This window comes from Ictidomys tridecemlineatus, chromosome 4 (genome assembly GCF_052094955.1).
Source record: "Ictidomys tridecemlineatus isolate mIctTri1 chromosome 4, mIctTri1.hap1, whole genome shotgun sequence".
Taxonomy (NCBI): Eukaryota; Metazoa; Chordata; class Mammalia; order Rodentia; family Sciuridae; genus Ictidomys; species Ictidomys tridecemlineatus.
The window spans coordinates 90,477,027-90,500,488 of NC_135480.1; the positions used below are offsets into that span (position 1 = coordinate 90,477,027).

A 23,462-nucleotide genomic window follows, 5' to 3' on the forward strand; every position below is an offset into this window, starting at 1 on the left:
CCCGCCTTCTACGCACAGACGCCGAGAAGGAGGGGGTGTGGCCACGCTAGCGTCCGCGCCATCAGGCCTGAGGTGGCGGTGATACCCGTGTTCAGTGTATGGTTTTCCCAGCCAAACGGTTCTGCTTGGTGCCATCCATGGAGGGCGTGCGTTGGGCCTTTTCCTGTGGCACTTGGCTGCCGAGCCGTGCAGAATGGCTGCTGGCGGTGCGATCGATCCAGCCCGAGGAGAAGGAGCGCATTGGCCAGTTCGTCTTTGCCCGGGATGCTAAGGCAGCCATGGTAGTACAGGTCTTTGGTATTTAAAGCCAAGAAAGCAGATGTTGGGGGAGGTGGGTTGGCTTGGGCTGTGGAGACCATCCTCCCTCCGTAATGTGGATCTTTGAGCTCTAGAACACTTGTGGACCGCCCTGGGTAAGAGTGGTTGGCGCTGCGGAGTCTCGGTCAGGCTCTCGGCCTGGTCTCTAAAGTCTTTGTAACCTCCTGGGAGGCCTCGATCGCTGTAAAAATTAGCTCCTCCTCCATGCAATTGAAAATAGAAACCCCCACCAAATCATAAAATAAGTGTAGGGAAAACCTACAGAGTAATAGTGGGGTTTTTTTTTTTAACTGTAGTGAATTGTTTTTGTATGAATCTTTTACGTGGTAGCAAATTGTATTTTTTTTTCTTTGCTGGATTCATAGGCCATGCTAATCTGCCTTTTACATAGCCCACCAGTGTCCCAGGGGCATCTTGCACATGCTCAGAAAGTATTGACAATACGACTTAGCTTGTTTGTATCCTTGCGTACCATGGGACCGTAAGAGGCCTAGGCCAGTTGTCCGTTATCAATGAAACCGAAGTCCAGGGAGGATGCAATCTTGGGGAACAGTATTTGTAATAGATGTATTATGTTTGTATTTTTATAGCAAAATATGGCAAATTAGATTTCAAAATAAATTACTGTGTAGCATAGTTTAAGCAACCTTTAATTACCATCACTTCATAGACATTCGTTTCTTGAAAATGTCTCAATATTTAAACACTGAAATATGGGCCAGTTAGTTGATACTTTTATGAGGGCAAATTGGTGAATATTTTGTAATAATTTGTAAGAAACTGGAAGTGAATTTGAAAGTCCTGCAGTCAGTGTTGAAATTGATGAAGGAAAAAGTCCTGAAGGAGTTTTAAAAAATATTTTAAACCTTGTCATACTCGTGTGTGTGTGTGTGTGTGTGTGTGTGTGTTTGTCTTAATAAAGGAAGTGTGAGACTGGAACAAGATAGGTTATGCCTTACTGATTTTTGAAGCTGAATGATCAATGCATAGAATCTGGAAATACTTGCATATATGTACGAATGTAGATAGAGGAGGGTTGCTTGGTTTGGAATTTTATAACAGCAAATCTACAATACTCATAATAACCTAACATGTTCAGTAATAGGGGAATGCCCAATACTCTATGGAACCTCAATACTATGAAGTATGCTACATACTGGACTGATATGGATAGACATGAAATAATCCCCAGTACTTAAAAAGTTAGTAAGTTGTAGAATACTGCATAGTATGATTTCATATGTGTTTATATAGCAAGAGTTAGCAAAAACATGTAGAAGTACATATATTTAAATACTTAAAGAGAAGTCTGGATTGATACCTGCTGTTAATGTTGCTTGTGGGGTTAGGGAAGAAATTGCTAAGCAAAATGGTATTCTTCTATGTACGTAATAATTACTTGATAGCAGTGCATCATATTTTAATATTTATATACTTCCAAAACTTGAAAATTTCAGAAGCCACAAAAATGTATATTTTATGCCTAATGTTTAGAAGACATCAATACATATCAAATGTTTTATGTACTTAACAGGCTGGTCGTCTGATGATAAGGAAATTAGTTGCAGAGAAATTGAATATCCCTTGGAATCATATCCGTTTGCAAAGAACTGCAAAAGGAAAACCAGTCCTTGCAAAGGACTCATTGAATCCTTACCCTAATTTCAACTTTAACATCTCTCATCAAGGGGACTATGCAGTGCTTGCTGCTGAACCTGAGCTACAAGTTGGAATTGATATAATGAAGACTAGTTTTCCAGGTAATGTTGTATTTTTGTGGTATAGAAGTTAAGTATTTTGATGTCTCAGCTCTTAATTGTTTAGTAATCCAGCAGTCCGGGAAATGTATCAGATATTTAAGTTTAGGAAAAAATGGATCTAATATGCGAAGAGAGAGTATATACATGAAAAGGATGTATTTCCTTTTATGTTAACAAACTTCTACTAAAAGCATACATTCTCCATTACTGGGGATCCATGTAATACTTTGCTTAGAAGCAAAGTGAAATTATTTTCTTTTTGAATTATACATCAACTGTTTCACCTAAGCATTTTTCAGAGTTCATCAGTTATTTAAAAGAATAGTCTCAGTGGTAAAATATTGTAGTTCTTAGATGGAGATGACATATTTGTGTTATATATAAATACAATTCTTTGTTTAGCACATTTATTTTTTATTTTATTTTTTTAAAGAGAGAAAGAATTTTTTTTTAATATTTATTTTTAGTTTTCGGCGGACACATCATCTTTGTATGTGGTGCTGAGGATCGAACCCGGGCAGTGCGCACGCCTCTACCGCTTGAGCCACATCCCCAGCCCATGTTTGGCACATTTATATAAGTAAAAATGATGAGTAGGCCCTATTGAAATATTTGTTTCTTGTATATTGCCTTAAAAAGTTGTTATCAGTAGCTTTAGGAGCTGCTGAGTAAACTGGGGTTGAGTAAACTCAGGCACTTTTTTAAAAAAAATTTCTTCTTTTTTTGGTACTGGGGATTGAATCCAGGGGCACTTAACTACTGAGCCCCATACTAGCTTTTTTATTTAGAGACAGGGTTTCACTGAGTTGCTTAGGGCCTTGCTAAATTGCTGAGGCTGACTTTGAACTCATGATCCTCCTGACAGCCTCTTGAGCAGCTGGCATTAAGGCATGCTCAGCCTCAGGCACTTTTAATATGTACTGTGTGCAAGTTCTCAGCTACTACTCTATAATCATTAGCATCATTGATATTAAGTGAGTAGTTACTATGTGAGGCAGCATTTCACTAAGTTCTTTACATATATTCTCTGAATTCTCTCAACTGTCCTATGATAAACATACTATTATTTTCATTAGAAGATAATAGGTTAAGAAGAAAACTACTGGGCTGGGGATGTGGCTCAAGCGGTAGCGCGCTCGCCTAGCATGCGTGCGGCCCGGGTTCGATCCTCAGCAGCACCACATACCAACAAAGATGTTGTGTCCGCCGAGAACTAAGAAAAAAAAAATAAATAAATGTTAAAACTCTCTCTCTCTCTCTCTATCTCTCTCTCTCTCTCTCTGTCCCCCTCTCTCACTCTCTCTTTAAAAAAAAAAAAAAGAAGAAAACTACTGATAGGAGAACTCACAACTTCGTAATTTCATATTTGTACAACTGCCTAATCTACGTACTATCTCCACCTTAGGATCTTTGTTTATGTGGTTCTCTTTATCTAGAAGGCTTATATTAACCTTATTCCTTACCCCCATTTCTGCATAGATTACTCTTATTTACTGGTTAGATTTAACCTTACCTTTAAGGAAACGTTTATGAACTTTCACTCTCAAACAAGTTCTTTTGTTATAGGCAGTCATAAAATATGTTTTCTTTGTCCTATTATAATTATTCATCAGGATGATAGAGTTTCTTTCCTTTGGTGCTTTTAAGCTACATGAGAGCCAAAACCTTATTAACTATAACAGAGTTTGATCACTATCATATCTTCTTAATACCTTGCCTAGTACATAATAGTGCTCAATAAATATTTGTGATATGAATAAATAAGCACTGTGGTGCTGTAATTTCAGCTTCAGAGTATGATTGTGAATTTCATCTCACTTTTGCTTTGATTATCTTTATCTTGGAATTGCCCAACAGGACTCTCTCCTGCTTATAAATCTCAGGTGGCTCTATTAGTGATTATGAAACAGGATCTTGACATAGATTCCATGATGAAACGTAAGGGATAAACCTTCTCAAATTGGTAATTACATTTTGTATGAATGTGGACATATCTGTTTTTCTCAGTGTCTTAGTTTGATTTCTGTTGCTCTTACAGAATACCTGAGACCAGATGGTTTATTAAAAAAGAGGTTTATTTTGACTCATGGTTCTAAAGCTTGGGAAACCCAAGAATAAGAGAAGCCACTGGCAAGGGCCTTGTGCTGGTGCGATTTGAATTCATGGTGGAAAGTGGAAGGGTGCATGTGAAAAGAAGAAAACAGAAGCACCCTTACTTCAAAACATCCTGCTCTTGTTGACATAACCAATCCAGTCCCACAAGAGCAAAAATCCACTTACATAGTTCTGAGGTATTCAGAGGCATAGAAAGTTCATTATTAAGGGACCACTGCTGTAGAGGATTCAGAGTAATAATGGGGATAAGACCATATGTTTTTATAGCTTTGAACTGTCCTTACATGAGCTTTTCTTAACATCAGAAATTAGTGGAGAGGCCCTTAATCTTTAGAATGCGTTTTGCAAAACTACACAGTGGTGATTGGCCCAGCGAGATGATGTATCTGCCAGGAAATGATGCCTATAAGAAACAGATTTTATTACTAATTGACTTGATATGCAGGATTGGCTTATGGTCAATACTGGATAAATAAAGAATTACTAATTCAAGCTTTTAATAGATGATTGGAAGATAGTTGAACAGAAATTGGAGATTCAGTTTCCAATTAATGTTTCGTTTGACCTTTCGTTCCCTTGTAGCTTTTTTGATTGATCTTGACTAATAACAATATGTTGACCTATTCCTTAAGATTATTATTCATTATTATTTTTATTATTTTATTTGTTTTTCTTAAGATTATTTCATTGTCAAAAAGCTGCTATGTCCAGAGACAAAGGGGAAGAGAGATTTTCCAGTTGTCACTAATGTTATTACTATGCCACTAGTTTCTGAAGTAGAAATGGATTCAGCATGATTTCTTAAAGAGGGATGGAAGTAGATAGGGGTTTGCTTCAGTGGAGATTCATTTCAATTGCTCTATTTATCAGAATGAGGGAATTGATCAAGAGATGTTCTTAAGAGTCTTGATAAGTGATGAAAGAAAAACTTAGGATAGCAACAAGGGAAGTACTATACTTTGTACTGGACATTGTTACTAGACTGTCAACTATCAAGAAGAGACAGTCAACTTTTGGCAGGGGAAGCATTATTAGTATATTGAAAGTTCTAGTTCTGTTAACACCCTTCTGTGTCTGAAGGTAAGCCTCCTAAAGGAATTTAGGAGTCTTTTTTCTTATCCCATTAAACATTTCTGCTATTTGTGGCTCTTTCCCATCCATCTCCTGATTCTGCCATTGCTGCCCTGGTAGAGCTGGAGAGGATATAATGACAGATCTAGGAAATTCTGAATTTCTTCCTTCTAGGTATGCACACTATTACGGAGGTTACTGTAACCAACTTTATTCTCTCCTTAATGAAGGAGGTAACAAGCAGCTTGATAACAAAGGTAACTAGTACTCACTGAATACTCAGTAAATATCCAATCAGTAAATAATGTCCAGAGATGATGGTTTATAGGAGATCGGGCACCCTAGCATATATAGTTGCCAGTGAGGTACATTTTTTTTTAATACTTTTTTTTAGTTGTAGATGGATGTAATACCTTTATTTATTTATATTTATGTGGTGCTGTGGATTGAACCCAGTGCCTCACACATGCTAGGTGAGTGCTCTACCACTGAGCCACAACCCCAGCCCCTCAGTACATTTTAACTCTGAGAAGAATGATATCTTCCTTGTCAGGTTTTTCCTTTGTTTTGTAACTTAACCCTACCATTAAAGGTATTAGTAATTTAAGTTTAAAGTAAGTAGACTTTTATGATTTGTATAGTTTTATTACCATATTTACAAAGTAAGGCAAGATTATAGTATAAAATTTATTATTTAAATTTGTAAAACAAACTAGAATTATTTTCCCTGTGTTTATATGTTCATGTTTTTGTTTTTTAATAAACTTTGCAGATTACTAGTTGACTGGACAAAATAACAAAAATATTTTGGGATACGGTACTAATTTTAACTTCAGTAATTTGAAATGATGGTCCTGTGGGAGGATAGGGATATAGCTCAGTTGGTAGGGTGTTTGCCTCACATGCACAAGGCCCAGGGTTCAATCCCCTGAGCCAAAAAAAAAAAAGTGAAGTTGAGGTGACGGTCCTATGGAATTGTGTCTAGAGCAGCTGTTAAATAATAAGTATAAATTTAATTGCAGCAAGAATAATTAAGTATTGGTATTATATGATAAGTGGGAAGGTGATAGAGCCTATTTCTTGTCCTTTTGTGTGATACCCTGTCCACTGCTCTATTTAAATAATTTCCTAATTGGTTTTTCCCTTTTCACTTTCATCCTCACCCAGTCACTAAAGTCTTGCTGTGGAATAAAACAGACATTTGAAATACGTTCATCAATTTTCTTAAAATTCTTTGAAGTTGATCCTCATTGCCTATAGGATAAAATCCAAGCTCTTTAACATGACTCTCTTTTCTTGTTTTCATCTGTCTCTTCATTTGCAGACCTTTCTATAGTTTTCATCTGCTCTTTTTGATGACAATTTTCTGACCACACCAGTCTCTTTTTTTAATTTCAATGTTGTAAATTTTTTCCTATTTTGGGGTCATTTCAAAAGAACTGGTTCCTCTGCCTGTATTCTCCCTACTCTTTTCTTGACACTTGAGATTTGAGGAATGAGACGTAGCCAGTATTTCTCCTCAGAAAGGACTTTCTTGACACTTCATCTTTTTTCCTTTGTAGACCTTTTTCATTTATAATTATGACAATTATTTTATTATTATCTTGCTCATTAGATGACTTCAGAAATTGTGCTTATTTTGTCATTTTCACTACAGTATGCTTAGTGCCTGGCATGGCATAGTGTCTAGCACATAGCACCCATTCAAAATATCAAATATATTTATTAAATGTACAAATGGTTGAAAAGACTTTAGGGTCCCTCTCTCCTTAATTTCTCTGAAAATATTCCTGATGTTATTTGGAAATGAAAGGGGGGTTATATAATCAAAATGAAAGAGTGTTCATGCTATGTTAGATTTTTGTTAGAATATAAACTACTCTTATTGGTAAGTTATGATAAAAATGGTTCTTCCTTTGAGACTTCTTCCTTACCAGTCTGTTTAGCTTTTTCCTTTGTCCATTTGTATTCCTCTCAGATTCAGTTTTCAACTTTGCTGCTACTATAACAGATTCCATCATCATTTTTTTTTCTAGGATGATGTACAGTCTTCCAAACTTGCATTTTACAGGATATGTTTAGTTAAAACTCTTTTTTTTTTAAAGGTTAGACTTAGGATTTGTAAAGAGTCACATTCTCTTTGTATTCTGAATTCCTTATTGGAAAATCAAGTTTCTACTTGCATGTTTTGCCCACCCTAGGTTACGGGGGTGAATCTTTTCTACTGTCCATAGGAATTGTGTGTTGAACTAGTATTTATTGAGTATGATACTTTGTTAAATGTCTTATATGTATAATTTCTTTACCTTAAGTCCAGGGCATTATACTGTTATTATTATTTTATAAAAAAGACTCAGACACTTAATTATTTCATTATTATCTTGCTCATTAGATGACTTCAGAAATCGTGCTTGTTTTGTCATTTTCACTACAGTATACTTAGTGCCTGGCATAGTGTCTATTACATAGCACACATTCAGAATATCAAATCTACAGATTTAGCATTAAATAATATTAAAGTTTACAGGGCTGGGAGTGTGGCTTAGAGGTAGACTTAGGTGACTTAGCTAAAAAGTAGAAGTCCATATGTTCAACCTGCATTCTATAGTACATGACCTCTCAATCTGAGATTTTACTGATACCTATTTAAGGATTTGGAAATATGAAATTATGAAAAATTCTGTGAAACTGAATTTAAATAAATATAAAGTTCTTGCAAAAGATCTAATATCTAACAATACGAGAAATACAATGATAGGGACCTTGCCTTACCATTTTTTACAAATCTTATAGTAGGCTTGTAAACAAAAGAGTAGGGTATTAGCAAAATAATAGACAACTAGGAGAGTTAAGGAAAAAAAGAGCCTGTTATATATGCATAATATTTTAATTTAGTGGATAAAGGATTATTAAATGATGCTAGTAAAATTGGTTAAACCATCCAAATATAATACTGTGTACACAAATTTTGGAGGAATTAAAGATTAAATGTTAAAAAAGTTACAATTTTAGGACAAAATAAAGTAATGAAGAGTAAGAATGAGGTACTAATAAGATTTGCAAACTATGGAGAAAATACCTGGTACAGTGGAGGATGTTGGTAAAGAATAGTCATATATATATGGAAGAAATAAAAATTGGTACAGCTTTTTTGGAAAAATATTAGTTAAAAATGCAAGGCTGGAGTTATGGCTCAGAGGTAGAGCACCTGCCTAGCATGCATGAGGCCCTGGGTTTGATCCTCAGCAACACATAAAATAAAATAAAGAAAAATAAAAATAAAATAAAAAATAAAAAAAAATAAAGAATAAAAAATAAAAAAAAATAAAAATAAAAAATAAAAATAAATAAAAAAATAAAGAATAAAAATAAAAAAAAATAAAAAATAAAGAAAAATAAAAATAAAATAAAATAAATAAAAATAAAGAAAGATTACCTATCACTAAAAAATAAATATAAAAAAATACATAAGCCTTTTGATTTAGTATTTGTTTCTGATACTCTAACCAAAAAATAGAAAACTGCATCGGGCTATATACATAATGATATTTGTATATGAGAATAATATCTGAAGGCTATTAATAGAAATTGGTTAAGCAAATCGTGCGACATGAATTTCACAGACTATTATGTAAAATAATGAATTAGGCTAGTATGTTGATGCACACTTGTAACCCCAGTTACTCAGGAAACTGAGGTAGGAGAATTACAAGTAAGTTTGAGGCTGGCCTCAGCAACTTAGCAAGACCCTATATGACGTAAGCAAGATGCTGTCTGAAAATAAAAAATAAAAGGGGTTGATGATGTAGCTAAGTGGTAAAGAGCCCCTGAGTTAAGTTTCCAGTGGGGGGGAAGGTCTGTTAATCTGAAGGGAATTATAATATGTATTGTTAATTTACAAAATCTTATCACAAAAATATAGTAATATCCTATTTCTTAAAAACACATGCCCTAAAATAACTTTTTAAAACTCAGAAAGGTAGAAGAAGAAATTTCAGAGACCAAAGTACTTTAAAAGAAATGTCTTTTTGTCTCCCATAAAAGCACCATGAACTTTTTTTTTTTTAAATTTTAGAAGGAAATCAGTCTTCATTACTAAATTCAAGCAAAAACTACAACCTTTCCTCTGCAAAATCTTTTATCTTCCAATAAAAAGTTATTGGTGAAAATAGAATCTGTTTAGATATGACAGACCTGGGAAACATTTCCAGAATTAAAAGGAAATGAATTAGGAAATAAAGAGGGTTAAACAGAGATTTCAGCATATGAAAATGCATATTTTTGAAGAAGATAGCAGATTAAATGGATAAGAAATAAAAATGAAATTTTTTTTATTGAAAACTGGAAAAAATTTGAGATTAGGTGAAGTTTCAGATCAAAGAATAAAAAGTTCTGGAGATAAGTGGTGTTAATTATTCCACAGCATTGTCAAAGCACTAAATGCTACTGAACTATATACTTAAAAAATGGGCAGAATTATGTATGTTTTACACCTCCCCCTCCGAAAAAAAGAAGAAATAGTATAGAGAATAGTATCAGGATTAAGTTGTGGGGGCAGGGGTTGGAATTAGCCCTACTAGTCTCCGAATAATAATAGTCTCAGATTTCTCTTCCATAATAGTAATAGGACCATATAATTATATTTATAAGATTGTTGGTATATCAAAATCAGGTAAGATGTGTATTGAAAATGCAGCTTCCTTCAAAGTGTCCTAGATCTACCTAGCCAGAATTTTATTAGAGTACAAGTAAGAACTCTATACCTAAACGATTTTTCCAGTTGATTGTTAGGCATAATAATGTTGGGAAACATCATCGTATTGGATGTAATTTACAAAGCCAACAAAAAGAAAAATTGTAGTTCATCTGCTTGTATTGATGGCTCAGATGATCAGGAAGCTATTAAATAGATGCCTGCCTCACACACTTTACAATAAAATTAATTAAAGTTATGCTGTAATAACAATTATAAGAACATAGAAGAATTGTATATTTGATCACACTTCTGAAAAGGGGATGACCTTTTTAGCTTAGAAGAATAAGAAAAAAACCACAAGTCAACTGATGTGATTTCATATTAAATCACACTTTACAAACCCAGGGATCTATTTGTGGCAAATATAACAGACAAAGGTTGATATTAATATCTAATATGCTTTTAAGTTTTGATGAGAAAACCAAATAAGTCTTATTTGGTGAATGCACAAAGGACTTGATAAAACAATTGACAAAAGGGAATATGTTTGTGTGTGCACACACATTTATATACATTTAGCAATAACAGCTACCACAAGAACCTTAAAACTTATCTTTATTAAGTACTTGGTATTTCCAGGTAGTTTATATGTTTATTCTTTAATCTATTCAACTCTTTGTCCTTAGACATAATAAATAAATAAATATGACAAAGAAATGATGGAAAATATTTGAACATTTGACTCCAGAGAGATTACACTTAAACTCATAAGACTGTTTACTTAATCCTTGAAATTGTATACATGTGTATACTGGTTTCCTAGAGCTACCTAGCACAGTACCACAAACTCAGTGATTTAAAACAATAAGAAATTATTAACAATTCTGAAAGGCTTTAGATCAGTCAGGTTGTCAACAGAGCCATGCTCCCTCTATAGGTTCCAGGAAAGAATCCTTCCTTGATTCTTCCTAGTTTTTAGTGCTTCATTCCATTTTCTGCCTCCACCTTCATGTAGCCTTTTTTCTTCTCTGTATAATCAGTTTGTCTTCCTTTAGGGTAACCGGCCATTGGATTCAGGTCTCATCTTAGTCAAGTATGACCTCATCTTGATTTGATTACATTTGCAGAAATTTTTTGCAAATCTAGTCACATTCTATAGTTTTGAGTGGATGTAAGTTTTGGAAATGCTTGTCAACCCAGTAAAGTTCATCCTGTGCGTATTCCACCCCAAGTTTATATCCATTCTACATACAAAATCAATTCACCCCCTCCCAGCATCCCTTAGGTTTAACTCAAACCCATATTAGCTCTACATCCCAAATCTCATCTAACTTACCAACTCAAAAAGTTGAAGATCTCATAATCTGAATCATACAAATTAGATATGATCCATCATGGGTCAAAATTCATCTCCATCTGTGAATCTGTGAAACCAGAAAACAAGTCATCTAAAATACAATGGTGGGAGAAGCATAAGAAAAAATTTCAAAATGGAGAAGTTGAGAAAAGGGGGATGGATCATGGTTTGCAAGCAAGTTTGAAATTCAGGAGGGAAAATAAATTCCATTATGTTTCAAGAACTGAAAGTAATAGCTTACTTACTTTGTATGTAGGCTCCTAGGGTGGTCCCACCTGCTTTTCCTGGGCCCTCTTCCTTGCTTATGAAAGACCTTTGTTGAAGGGTAATATTCCCAGTCTCATAGTTCTAGCTTTGTTGGCCTGTTTCTTGCCAACCAGTATATATTAATATATATACATTCAAATAAATACACAGAAGAGCAACTGAAGTTTGTTACTTAGTGTTAGTCTCAAGTCAAGGATATCATATTGCAGTCTAGTCTTTTTTCTGCTGTACTTTACATAATGAGAACTTAAAGATCCTTTGTCAATAACATACAAGAGGCTTTTTATATAGAATTTATGAAAGTATAATCACATCTCACAGTTTTTGTTTTCGGTTTTGTATCTCAGTAAACTTGATAGGTGAGCTAATAAGTGAAGCATTATTGTATACATATTAGAACACTTGACACTTCTCATAGAAGCAAGACTATGTAATCATATTTTTAAATGTTTTTTTTAGTTGTAGATGGATAATACCTTTATTTTATTTATTTTTATGTGGTGTTGAGAATCAAACCCAATGCCTCATATGTGCTAAACAAGCGCTCTACCACTGAACCACAATCCCAGATTACATGTAATATGATATAAATAATATAAAGTATTATTACATAGGAATCCCAATTCCTATGTAATCATACTTTAAAAAATGAAACTCATTAGAATTTCTCATATGTAGTCTCTATAACAAATTTTTGCTATAAGCAAACACAAGTGGATATCACTCATCTTGCTGGTTTAAGAAGAATGGTGAGCTTTAAGTGAGGTGCTGTTTATACATACATATTGATGAGTTAATTTTTGAGAAAATGATGTAGGGGAGATTCGAGATTCTGGTACTATCAGGAATTTTTGTCATAGGCTTGCAATAGTAGCCAAGGGTATTGACTGAATGATTTGTTGTAGGTTATTACTATGTTTAAAATAAACTTTTTAGAGCTGGGCATGGTGGCATATGCCTGTAATCCTGGTGGCTCTGGAGACTGAGGCAGGAGGATCATGAGTTCAAAGCCAGCCTCAGCAAAACCCAGGTTCTAAGCAACTCAGTGAAACCCTGTGTCTAAATAAAATACAAAATAGGGCTGGGGATGTGGCTCAGTGTTTGAACACCCCTGAGTTCAATCCCTGGGACACCCCCCACAAAAAAAAGAAAACAAAAAGGACTTTTAGTTGCTTAATGTTGCAGAACATTTTAGTTAATATCTAGTACTGTCTGCTTAATATTAAGGTCTCAGATGGAAGATCAAGGTTTTCTGAACATAACTGGTAGTAGTACCTCTATGGTTTCCACTTGTTCATCTTTCTTACATATATATGTCCTTTCTGAATTCTTAAAAATGTTGAATAGGATGATTAAGTAGAAAATTGTAATAGCCATGAATGTGTGATAGTATTATTAGGATGATTTGTCAGCTTTTGTCCGATAATTTTGCTAATAGATTAAGGGACAAATTTACTTTTCTAGTGGTATTTCCTAATGGTTGTTTTTATTCCAGTTTCTTAAGTAAGCTATGGGATTAACAGACTTCACCAATTACATATTTCCCCTGTAATACCACAGTGTGGCGCTGTTGTGCTTTGGCTGAATATTCACAAAATGACCTTTTCCTGTTGCTGTCAAATTTCTTGTGGATTAGATAAGATGCTCTCAAAAGTATATGAAAATGCAGTCGTTGGTTACTTTTTTAGCTTTAAGTAATGAGTTCTGTGATTGCTTCCTAGTGATTGTGCTAGATTGCCTTTTATGTTAATCGTTTTTTTATAAGCATATATATTTAAATTTTTCCTTCATTGCCTTTTCACATTTAGTTAGAAATCAGTTTCTTAGAGGTTATAAAATGAAAACTTGGAGAAACCAACAAACAAAATAACACTATAGATGACAATGGACACATCTTTTTAAATTATGGAGTTTTGGATCGTATTATATTAAAACTATAGTTTTATATTAAAACTACCAAATTATATTAAAACTATAGTTCCACTCAAAATACATAAATGTTAATTTCCAAATTCAAATTAAGCTATTTCTCCTATTGTTATTACTTATACTAGAAACCATTCAAAGGAAACAACTTATCATTTATGTGCTCCCAGTATTTAAAAATCAGATTACTTCAGTTATTTTGAAGGCTTGCTTTCTTTTCTTTAAGGTAGTCTTTAGTATGTTATTTGTTGATCCAGCATGTGCCATTGATGTGGCCCTGATCAAAACAGTTTTTATTGAGGAGCTTCTAGTTGTCTCCATAAGGTGTTGAAAAGTAATCATCAGACTATAAGAATGATCCAAGGCCCTAAAAGGGTAGAATCCCTTGTGATAGAACTGTTAAACTCACAGTTTAATATTTCAGTGCTTGAAAAAGAACAAGAATCTTTGTCTTATCTAAGTACTACTTATCATTTTAGGATAATCAGAAACACTTCCTGGCTAAATGAGCAAATTATTTTGACTCTTTAATTGAGAGCAGTGTGGGAATTAGAGTTTTGTGAGAGAACTGGATTTTAATATTTTTCTGCCCTTGAGTTAACTATGGGAAAGGTATGATTACTCATCATGTTATTATCAGCGTCTAGAACTCATATGTTTTCAGTGAATAATAATAATGAATTTAATTGTTGGATTCTTAAAGGATGCATTAGTGATATATATGCCAGGAATGCATTAATAGGGGGAGTCAACATCTTTTTTCCAGACATAATTCTTTCCATAAGAGATGCTCATGGAGAATATAGTAGCAGCTATCACTTAAAAGATTTGTAGTTAACAGGAACAGAAATGTCACATTTTGGAGACATTTCTGTTTTGACAGCATTTGCGGAGGGACTTCCTTCAAAGAGTTTTTACCTTAGCCCTTAGTTGTAGGAAGCAAGCCCTTTGAGTTGTGTTCTTTAATTATCACTGATTTTTAGAATGCTATGGAGTATATTTTCTTTGGAGTGTGGGCGCTAAAGATATGTTTCAGATTTTAATATGAACTTATTTTACCATTATATCTATAAAAGAAAAGAAAACCTGCTGGGTGTGGTGGTACACACCTCCCCAGCAGCTCAGCAGGCTGAGGCAGGGGGATTGCTAGTTCAAAGTCAGCATTAACAATTTAGTGAGGTCCTCAGCAACTTAGCGAGATCCTGTCTCCCAATAAAAAATAAAAAGGGCTGGGGATATGACTCAGAGGTTAAGCACCTCTGGGTTCAATCCCCAGTACCAAAAAGACAAGAAAATCTGTTTTTATTTGAAGAAGTCATATTAGAAAACATTTTGAGAAAACAGGTATTTTGAAGGAAATAAGGGTGTATTAATTTTCTCATCACAGTAATGACTTAAAAGAACAATGTTTAGGTTTTTTTTTTTTCTGATTTACAGCAAATTACAAGAAAATAATTGATTCCTTTTTTCTCCTGTTTAGCTAGATGCTAAAAATCTGAGTTTTTGGAACATCTTTTGGTACAGCCATGTAGTTTTTATTATTAATTATTTAATAATTTCCAATTTCACTGATTCCTGCTTAACTGCACCTCAGTTTCTAGGCTATGCTCTGCTTGACATGACATGTTATTCTCTTAATTCCCAGCTCAATTTGATTGACTGATACTTAGTTTAAGATTACTGTGACTGGATGGGTTGCCTTGTAGTGTTCTTTTTCTGTGCTGACTTTAACAGATTTTAGCTGCTCTACTGAGCAGCTTTTTTTTTTTTTTTTTTTAAATAGAACAGCTAATTTTTTAATTCTGTATTTTCTTACTTCACAGGCCGAGGTTCAATTCCAGAGTTCTTTCATATTATGAAAAGAAAGTTTACCAACAAAGAATGGGAAACAATCAGAAGCTTTAAGGATGAATGGACTCAGCTGGATATGTTTTATAGGAATTGGGTATAAATTTTTTCTAACTTTGAAAAGAGAAATCTGTAATGATTCTATTATCGCTAAAAATGGGAGTAAAAGTCCTTTGGAAGTAAATGTGTGATTGCTTGAGAACTTTGGATTTTAACACGTATAGTATTACATGATGATTTATGTTGAGAAAATTTAACACTAATTTAGAAGTACTTTTAAAACAAAAATTCATTGTATTCCATTACCATTTAAAATGTTTTTGTCTTGAAGAAATTCATATGCATGACTATTGTTTAGCAAATCCATAATATTTACTACATGCTGGAAGATACTATTTCAAGCTCTTAATAAGTTAATTCTTGTAACAAACCAGTGAAAGTGTTGTTGTCACAGTTCATGCAAGAGGGAATGGATGCAGAGTAGTGATTTAGCTTAAGTTTATAGGCATGATTTATTTCCATGCTACTAGAAAGGAAAATTTTCTTTAAAATCGCATACAATAACATGGTACAGAGGTAGAAATTCATATGGTACTGGTCCTATACATTCTATGGAAAGTTTTATGTTCTGAATACTCTTTTAAGAAATGGATGCCTGTCTGTATCTTAGGCGCTGAAGGAAAGCTTCATAAAAGCTATTGGTGTTGGACTGGGATTTGAATTGCAGCGGCTTGAATTTGATATATCTCCATTAAACTTGGATATAGGCGAAGTTTATAAAGAAACACGTTTGTTCCTGGATGGAGAGGAAGAAAAAGAATGGGCATTTGAGGTAAGAAATTTAGATACAGAGGTTAGTTCTCCAGTGTTTGTTGATGAATGGATAAGATAGGAGGTGTTTTTGAATTTTCTCAAGAGAATTTGATAGGTGTCGTATGGAGTGGTAATATCAGATTGATGTATATAGTGGTTAAGGAAGGGAGGTATCAAAGATGATGTGAGCGGTGCTTTGACTTCAGAGGACTACCTATTGAGATATAGAATGTTATAAAAACAAATTAAATGTTAAGTTTGAGATGCCACTGAGACATCCAAGTGAAAATGTCAAGTGGGCAAATAGAATGAAGGGCTGGGACCAGAAAAAACAAACAAACAATAATCATTTATATATGGGTATTTGAAGCCATGGGATGAAGTTGAAGTTATGACATTACCTAAGTAGTAGCTATAAATTGAATCTAGGAAGAGGAGAACTGAAGTTGAAGCAATGAAATTATCTAAGTTAGAAAAGAGAAAAACCTGGGACAGAACTCTGAGAATACTAATATTTAAAAGTGGAATGTGGCATAGACTAGGAAAAAATGGCCAAAATGATAGGATATAAAATAAAAGTAGTATCAGAATTCCAAGGGCAAAAGTATTTTTGAGAAAGAGATCTATATCAAAAACTGCTTCATAGATAGGGATTCTGTCAGTTAAAGAGTAAATTTTACTTTGGATCCTGTATTTTAAAAAGATAATACACTTTTGCTTTGTCTACCTTCTTTAGTCATCACAGCTAAATCATAACCTGGTATTCCTTGAATGTCCCCTCCCCTTTTCTTTTCTGATTGCTAATACCAATTCCATGACTCCCCCGACCTTAATGCCTTCTTTAACAAAATTAAGTCTTCTTTAAGACTATACATTTTATATTTGTTTACCTACAATATACCACATTTTACCTCATAATCTATAGCTATGTAATTGTTTTAATTTCTTAATGCTCTCTGAAGGCAGGTCACTTATTCAAATATATTGAATTTTTATACCTGGAAAAATCAAACATTCTACAGGAAAATGAACAACAAAATGTTTGAAATGATGAGGTTATATTCTTTTGCAAAGGAAGGACTTATCAAGTAGAAATGTGTCAGAATTTATTGATACGTTTTTCAACCTTTTACCTTTGGGAATAAAGGTAAAATGAGAATATTTTAAGTTGTAGCTAATTTTTTTTTTAACTTTGTAAGAGAACGCACATGAAGAAAATGACCTATCATTTTACTGAAGCAGATTAATCTTTTAAACCAATGTTAAACTATTTCCTGAAAAGATTTATTTTCTTTTGGTGGAAATTTTAGGAGGATTTTGGTGTTCACAGTAAATTTAGTAAATTTGAGATATAGAATGCTATATCTATATAAAGATATAAAAATATATAGAATGATATATATATATATATATATATATAAAAACAAAAAATGACAAGAGAATTCTTGAAATTTAGAAAGTCTTAAAAATTAAACTTAAGTCTTATGTTCTACAGCATTGAATATACTGGCTAGGGTAATTTGCTGCTTTAAATTTTTTTTTCTTTTTTCATCTTACATTTATTAAAGGCACATTTATTAAAGGCACTTTCTCAACCAGAAAGGATTTCGTATAAATATCCTAACCTCATATAAATTTCATTCTAATATTTATTGTATATAAATAGCTAACATTATTAGAACTCCACATGTAACAATGAGGTACATGACAGTTTGATAACTGGGGCATCAGTTATAATACAGCTGTTCTACTTTTGATATGTCATATTTTATATTTATATTGCACTGATAAGGTCTGAGTAGACAGGGTGAAGCCTCATTTTGAAATTAATCTCACTGAATTTTGGCTTGTAACAACTTATATAGATAAAATGAGCAGGGTATCTTGGTATTTTAGCTAATAGGTGGAATAAGAACTGGTTATTGCCCATAGTTATCTCTGGTATTTGTCTTACATACAGGAAGTACAGTTGCTGACCGGAGTGTTTTCCCAAAGTAATTCTAGCCAAAACATTTCTGTATATTATAATGTGCTATTATTGGTATATAGAGTAATTTTTTTATAATACTTAAGTAAATATTGTGAACTTAAAATATCTTAGTTTAATGGAAAATATTTTTCCTTGGGGTCATGATAGAATGATATTTTCTGTTAGTATCTCATACTGTTAGAAATAATACATCAATTAGTAACAGTCTTTGTGCCCAACTTTCATACATATATGTTAAGCATGATGTTTATTTATTAAAATATTCCATCTGTATAAGAACTGTGTCATTTGCTAAATTTCTGAAAATTAATCTTAGGTACTTTTAAATCTATACATTCAAATTAGTTTTTTTGCAAAGAAAAAGCAGGCTTTGTAACCAGCATATTTTTTGATGTTTGATTTACTGAGTCTTCTCATTCTTAAGTCTTATTTATTTTTCCTCTTTAATTATATTGTCTTAATTTAATTCTTGTTGAATTTTTATTTTTTGCTAATTTGGATTTTTTAAGGTGTGAAAATATGAAGGAAGATGAAAGGTGAAAGGTCTCCAAGTATTACTTCTGATGATAGTTTCCTATTTTTTAAATCTTACCTATAAATTTCCACATTGGTTTTCCATAGGCTCTATTGTATAAATAACTAACTGCTTACAAACCAGCATTGCAACTTGATTTCTTTTTTTATTATTATTATTATTTATTTTTTTAAAAATTGGTGGTTATAGATGGATAGAATGCCTGTATTATATTTGTTTATTTTTATGCGGTGCTAAGGATTGAACACAGTGCCTCACACATGGTAGGCAAGCACTTTGCCAATGAGCTACAGTCCCAACCCATACTAAAGGGCAGATAACTAGTGTATAAATCTAATTAAGAAACATAAAACCAAAAATTTGCAACATTCTTTTAAAGTGGGAATCCATGGGGTTTGTATTTAAAATGTTATTATTATAAAAGACAAAGGCTAAGAGGACATGAATGAATGCAACACTTGGTCTCATTTGCCTATAAGTTCATTCCTAGAGGAATACATGTGTGTTTGTGTATCTATGTATATAAAAAGAATGGGATACATAAAATGTAAACAAAACTATCTAGATTTACATATGTTATAATCCGTGTCTCTTTCCCTTTTTTTTTTCAGGAAAGCAAAATAGATGAACACCATTTTGTTGCAGTAGCTCTTAGGAAACCCAATGGATCTAGACACGAGGATGTAAGATTTTTTTTTTTTTCTTCAAAGTATGAATTAATGTTTAATCTGTCCTCCCACCTTTTTAATGGAAATAGTTAATATGCCTTACATCAAGTTTGAGATTATGTGTAAGTCTGTGTCACAGAAACTTTTTGAAAGCGTGTGTTACCTGCTTCTTCATTTTCAAATATATTTAAATATTATGGGAAAAAAATGTTGGTAGTATTATCATAGCATTCATATTTTTGTAGAAATTCACTATAATCATTATCTTGGTCATATAAATAGAAATTTATTTCCTTATGAATTGGGGCCATATTGAATAAAAAGGGTACTGAATTGAAGGTTGGTAAGTAATAGGATTATCTTGCAATTGAACCTCCTCCCCTTTTAAAATAATATCCTAAATTATTCCAAAGTTACAGTGTCAAACATGTGAGACATATATTTCTGAGGCTGTTACCTAGTAAGTGAGAGAGGGAAAAAATTAGGATTAAAAACTGCAGCTTAGTTGTGGTTCTGCCAAAGTAATTTGTTTAAGATAATGTTATAATTAAAGCTATATGCATTCCATTATTTTTAATGAATCTGGATAAGAAAATGTAGAACAATCAATTTTCTGTATAGCATCTCTTCTAGAAAAATAACTCAGAACATAGACCATGCCTTTGATAGATTAATCAGTGTTAAAATTCTACATAGATTTTTTTTTAAGGATAGCATGTTAAAATTAATACCTGTTATTGACCTAGGCTACCTGTCCTACTAATGATCTCAACTCTCAACTTCATAACTCCCTGTGGGTATCGTGTTTTTATACAGCCTTATCATTTTTATAGTATCTACATATTCAGTACTACTTTTCCTTATTTCCCTGGTTAGAGCCTATCCAGCAGTGGCATAATGTAAAGTCTAAGTTCTACACAAGTCTACTATTGTAACCTGTGTGGTAAGCTTGGGAAAATTATTTGATCTTTAGGAGCCTCAATTTCCCTATCTATAAAGTTGAAAATCAAAACCATATTACAGCACAGCTATACATAATTATACTATACTTTACAAAACCCAAATGCTATTTATACAGATTAAGTAGCCCTTATCTGAAAGGCTTGAGATCAGAAGTGTTTGGGATTTTTTTAAAATTTTGGAATATTTACTTAGACATATTAAAATACTAAATAATGATTCATTTGTTTCATATACACCTCATAGCCTATAGGTAATTTATATATATATATATATACATATATATATATGTATATATATATATATATATATAGTACCTGTAATTGCTGTGACCTGTCACATGAGAGTCAGATGTGAAATTTTCCATTTGTGGTATCATAATGGCACTCAGTTTTAGATTTTGTAGCATGTTGGCTTTTTAAAAATTTTTTGAATTAAGAATAAAAATGCTTAACCTGTACTAGAATGTATAGAACATCAAAGATCTATATTGGGTTGTGTCCTGAACAAAGTCTGTATTGCAGAATAGTAATTTCCTAAAGTAGCATTACATCTGTATACTTAGTAACAGTTTTATCAGATCCCAGATCCTCACTCTAGAGTAGTAGCTTTCAAAAGTTTGCCTTGGGCCTAACTCTGCTTGCTAAAATTACAGATTTTGAGATTCTTTTAAATTCCTGTCTACTGAATCAGTCTTTCTGGATGCGGGGCTCAAGAAATTTTAAACAACCAGGTTATCATTAAATACAAAAAAGTTTTCTCTTTTTTAAACTTGCTACATTTTCAGTACTAATACAAGGAGTAAAAATATTCTAAAAATTTTACAGTCATACTGTAATCTACTGAAGATATAATTTGGTCTTATTTTTATAATTATAAAATTGTTCATAAGATTACTATACAGTAATAATTACTATACAGTAGGTAATATAATTATTTTAAAATATTAAATATTAAAAACATTAAATATTTTAAAATCTAATTTTTTTCCTTTTAGGTTTCATCCCAAGATGATTCTATACCAACCCAGAGGCAGTTTACTATTCTTACCTTTAATGATTTAATATCATCTGCTGTTCCCATGACACCTGAAGATCCTTCATTTTGGGACTGTTTTTGCTTCACAGAAGAAATTCCAATTCGAAATGGTACAAAGTCATGATATGATTCCCTACGTAATAAAGGGAAATGAAAATTGTAATCTTCCATATTCGCAGGAAAAAAAATCAATGCCTGATCAAGTTTTATTTCACAAAAACTTTTTTTTTTTTTTTTTTAAACTGAAAACTTTTACTATTCAAAAAGCAGATTTCTGGTACAATATGTTTCCCTCTTCCTGTCTGAAATTGCATTGAATTGATAGAAAAAGGCTGGAAGAATTTTACATGTTCATTGTAGAAAAAAATATGGAAAAAGGAAACATTAGGATCCCATCTTTAAACCCTGAGTTCTCTTTCCAGACTTTTCTTGGCCATTGAATCCATGTTAACTTTTTTTTAAAATGGGAACACACTGTTTTGTAAGTTTTTTAAACTGTTTACAATACCTCTGTTACATAAACTTTTAGTGGTTCTAAAGTACTTTGTTCTATGACTAATATCAGTTAAGATGCTTTTGTCTAGAGGTAACATTGTCCAAATGGCTTAAGTAACCAAGGATATTTATTATATAACATATAATAAATGTAAGAGGTTTCATTAAGAATTTTTTTTTCCCTCAATTTATTGATTTTGCCTTAGGCTCATCTCATTCCCCAGCATAATGCTATAACTTCTAGTTTTATATCTTCCTAAAATTGCATCTACAAGGCAGGAAAGACCATTTTTCCTGTAACATTTATTTTATGGTGCGGAATATTTCTCCTAATAGCCTCCAAATTATTTCCTCTCATTTTCCATCAACTCAGATTTGGTCATAGAGAAAGCTAGCATCTGACATTTTTTGCCTCTGTTAGAAGTAGATTCTGTTGGGAAAGAAAAAGCTACAGGAGGTTTGGGATTATGGCATTGAGGTGAAGCCCCACTGTCTGGCGTAAGAAATATGTGCCATAATGTACTTATTTTCTTATGTGTTAGGCATTTTGATTGTCTGCATTATGTTACTGTAAGTGGTGCAGTGAATGCCCTAGTACATTTTGAGACACATGCTTAATTATGTCTTTTAAGAAAGTTTTTAGAACTGGAGTGACTGACTGAAAGGGCTTAAATATTTTTAGAGGTTTGGTAAGTATTAGCATATTGTTCTTCAGAAAAGCTATCCAATTTACACTTCTATTTAGTAGTGTTATGTGTGACCATGCCTATCTGTATACTCCCTGGTCAACTGTAGGTATTATCTTTTATCTCCCCCTCCCCCCGTATTTAATCTTTGTCAGTATACCTGAAGAATGTTGTGTCATTTTTTAAAATTTGTATTTCTTTCATTACAAATGAGGTTGATAAACATTACTGGTTATTTGTATTCCTTTTTTAAAATGATCCTCTTGTTCATTGTCTTCAATCTGTTTTTATTTTAGTTAATAGGACTTAATTTAAAATGTGAACATAATATATTAAAATGCCAAGACCATCATATTGATGACAGAATCTATTATATGGTTATAGTGCATGTCTTGGGAAGTTAGTCTTATTGTTAAATATCAAATAATTTCATTGTTTCTATTACTAACATTGAAAGTGGTATGTAAACTGTATAAAAATAGGTACTTTTGTTAATTAAAAATCTTGGAATGTTTTATAATATTTTTTATTTTATTAAGCATGCTCATTTATTCCAAGCATAATAAGTAATGTGTTTAAAAAAGATCAAGTAGCATTTATAATACAGAAAGTATTGTTATCCCTAGCATGAGTGTAATGGTGATATGAAAAACCATTTGTCTTGTCATTATGATAATAAAAATATTAATACTCGTTATGGAGTTTTTATGAGCCTGACAGTGCTAGATTCTGTGTTTTTCAAATTTGATTTTCCTATTATTTTTTAAATCAAAGTTGTACATGTACAACTTGAAAAATTACAGATTTGAGAAATCAAATCTGTAAGTTTTTTCCTAAAGTACTACAACTTTTGACTTTTTTGTAACTTACAACTATATCTCCAGATAATATGCTTATATTACTTTTACTTGATTTTTCA

General features: G+C 32.6%; 1 protein-coding gene across 1 annotated transcript; it reads left to right on the forward strand.

Moving 5' to 3' along the window:
- The first annotated feature begins 11 nt into the window (after positions 1-11).
- Positions 12-23,236, forward strand: Aasdhppt (aminoadipate-semialdehyde dehydrogenase-phosphopantetheinyl transferase). The gene is made up of 6 exons (XM_005329077.4): positions 12-281; positions 1,853-2,078; positions 15,334-15,455; positions 16,029-16,190; positions 19,308-19,379; positions 21,322-23,236. Exons 1-6 carry the CDS (start codon positions 99-101, stop codon positions 21,484-21,486), a joined length of 930 nt encoding a protein of 309 aa, XP_005329134.1. The 5' UTR covers positions 12-98; the 3' UTR covers positions 21,487-23,236.
- Positions 23,237-23,462: the final 226 nt, after the last annotated feature.

Coding starts and splice junctions, on each gene's coding strand:
- Aasdhppt (XM_005329077.4), top strand. CDS start 99: ATGGTTTTCCCAGCCAAACGGTTCTGCTTGGTGCCATCCATGGAGGGC. Junction 2,079..15,333: donor AATGAAGACTAGTTTTCCAG/GTAATGTTGTAT, acceptor CTTACTTCACAG/GCCGAGGTTCAATTCCAGAG. Junction 15,456..16,028: donor ATATGTTTTATAGGAATTGG/GTATAAATTTTT, acceptor TCTGTATCTTAG/GCGCTGAAGGAAAGCTTCAT.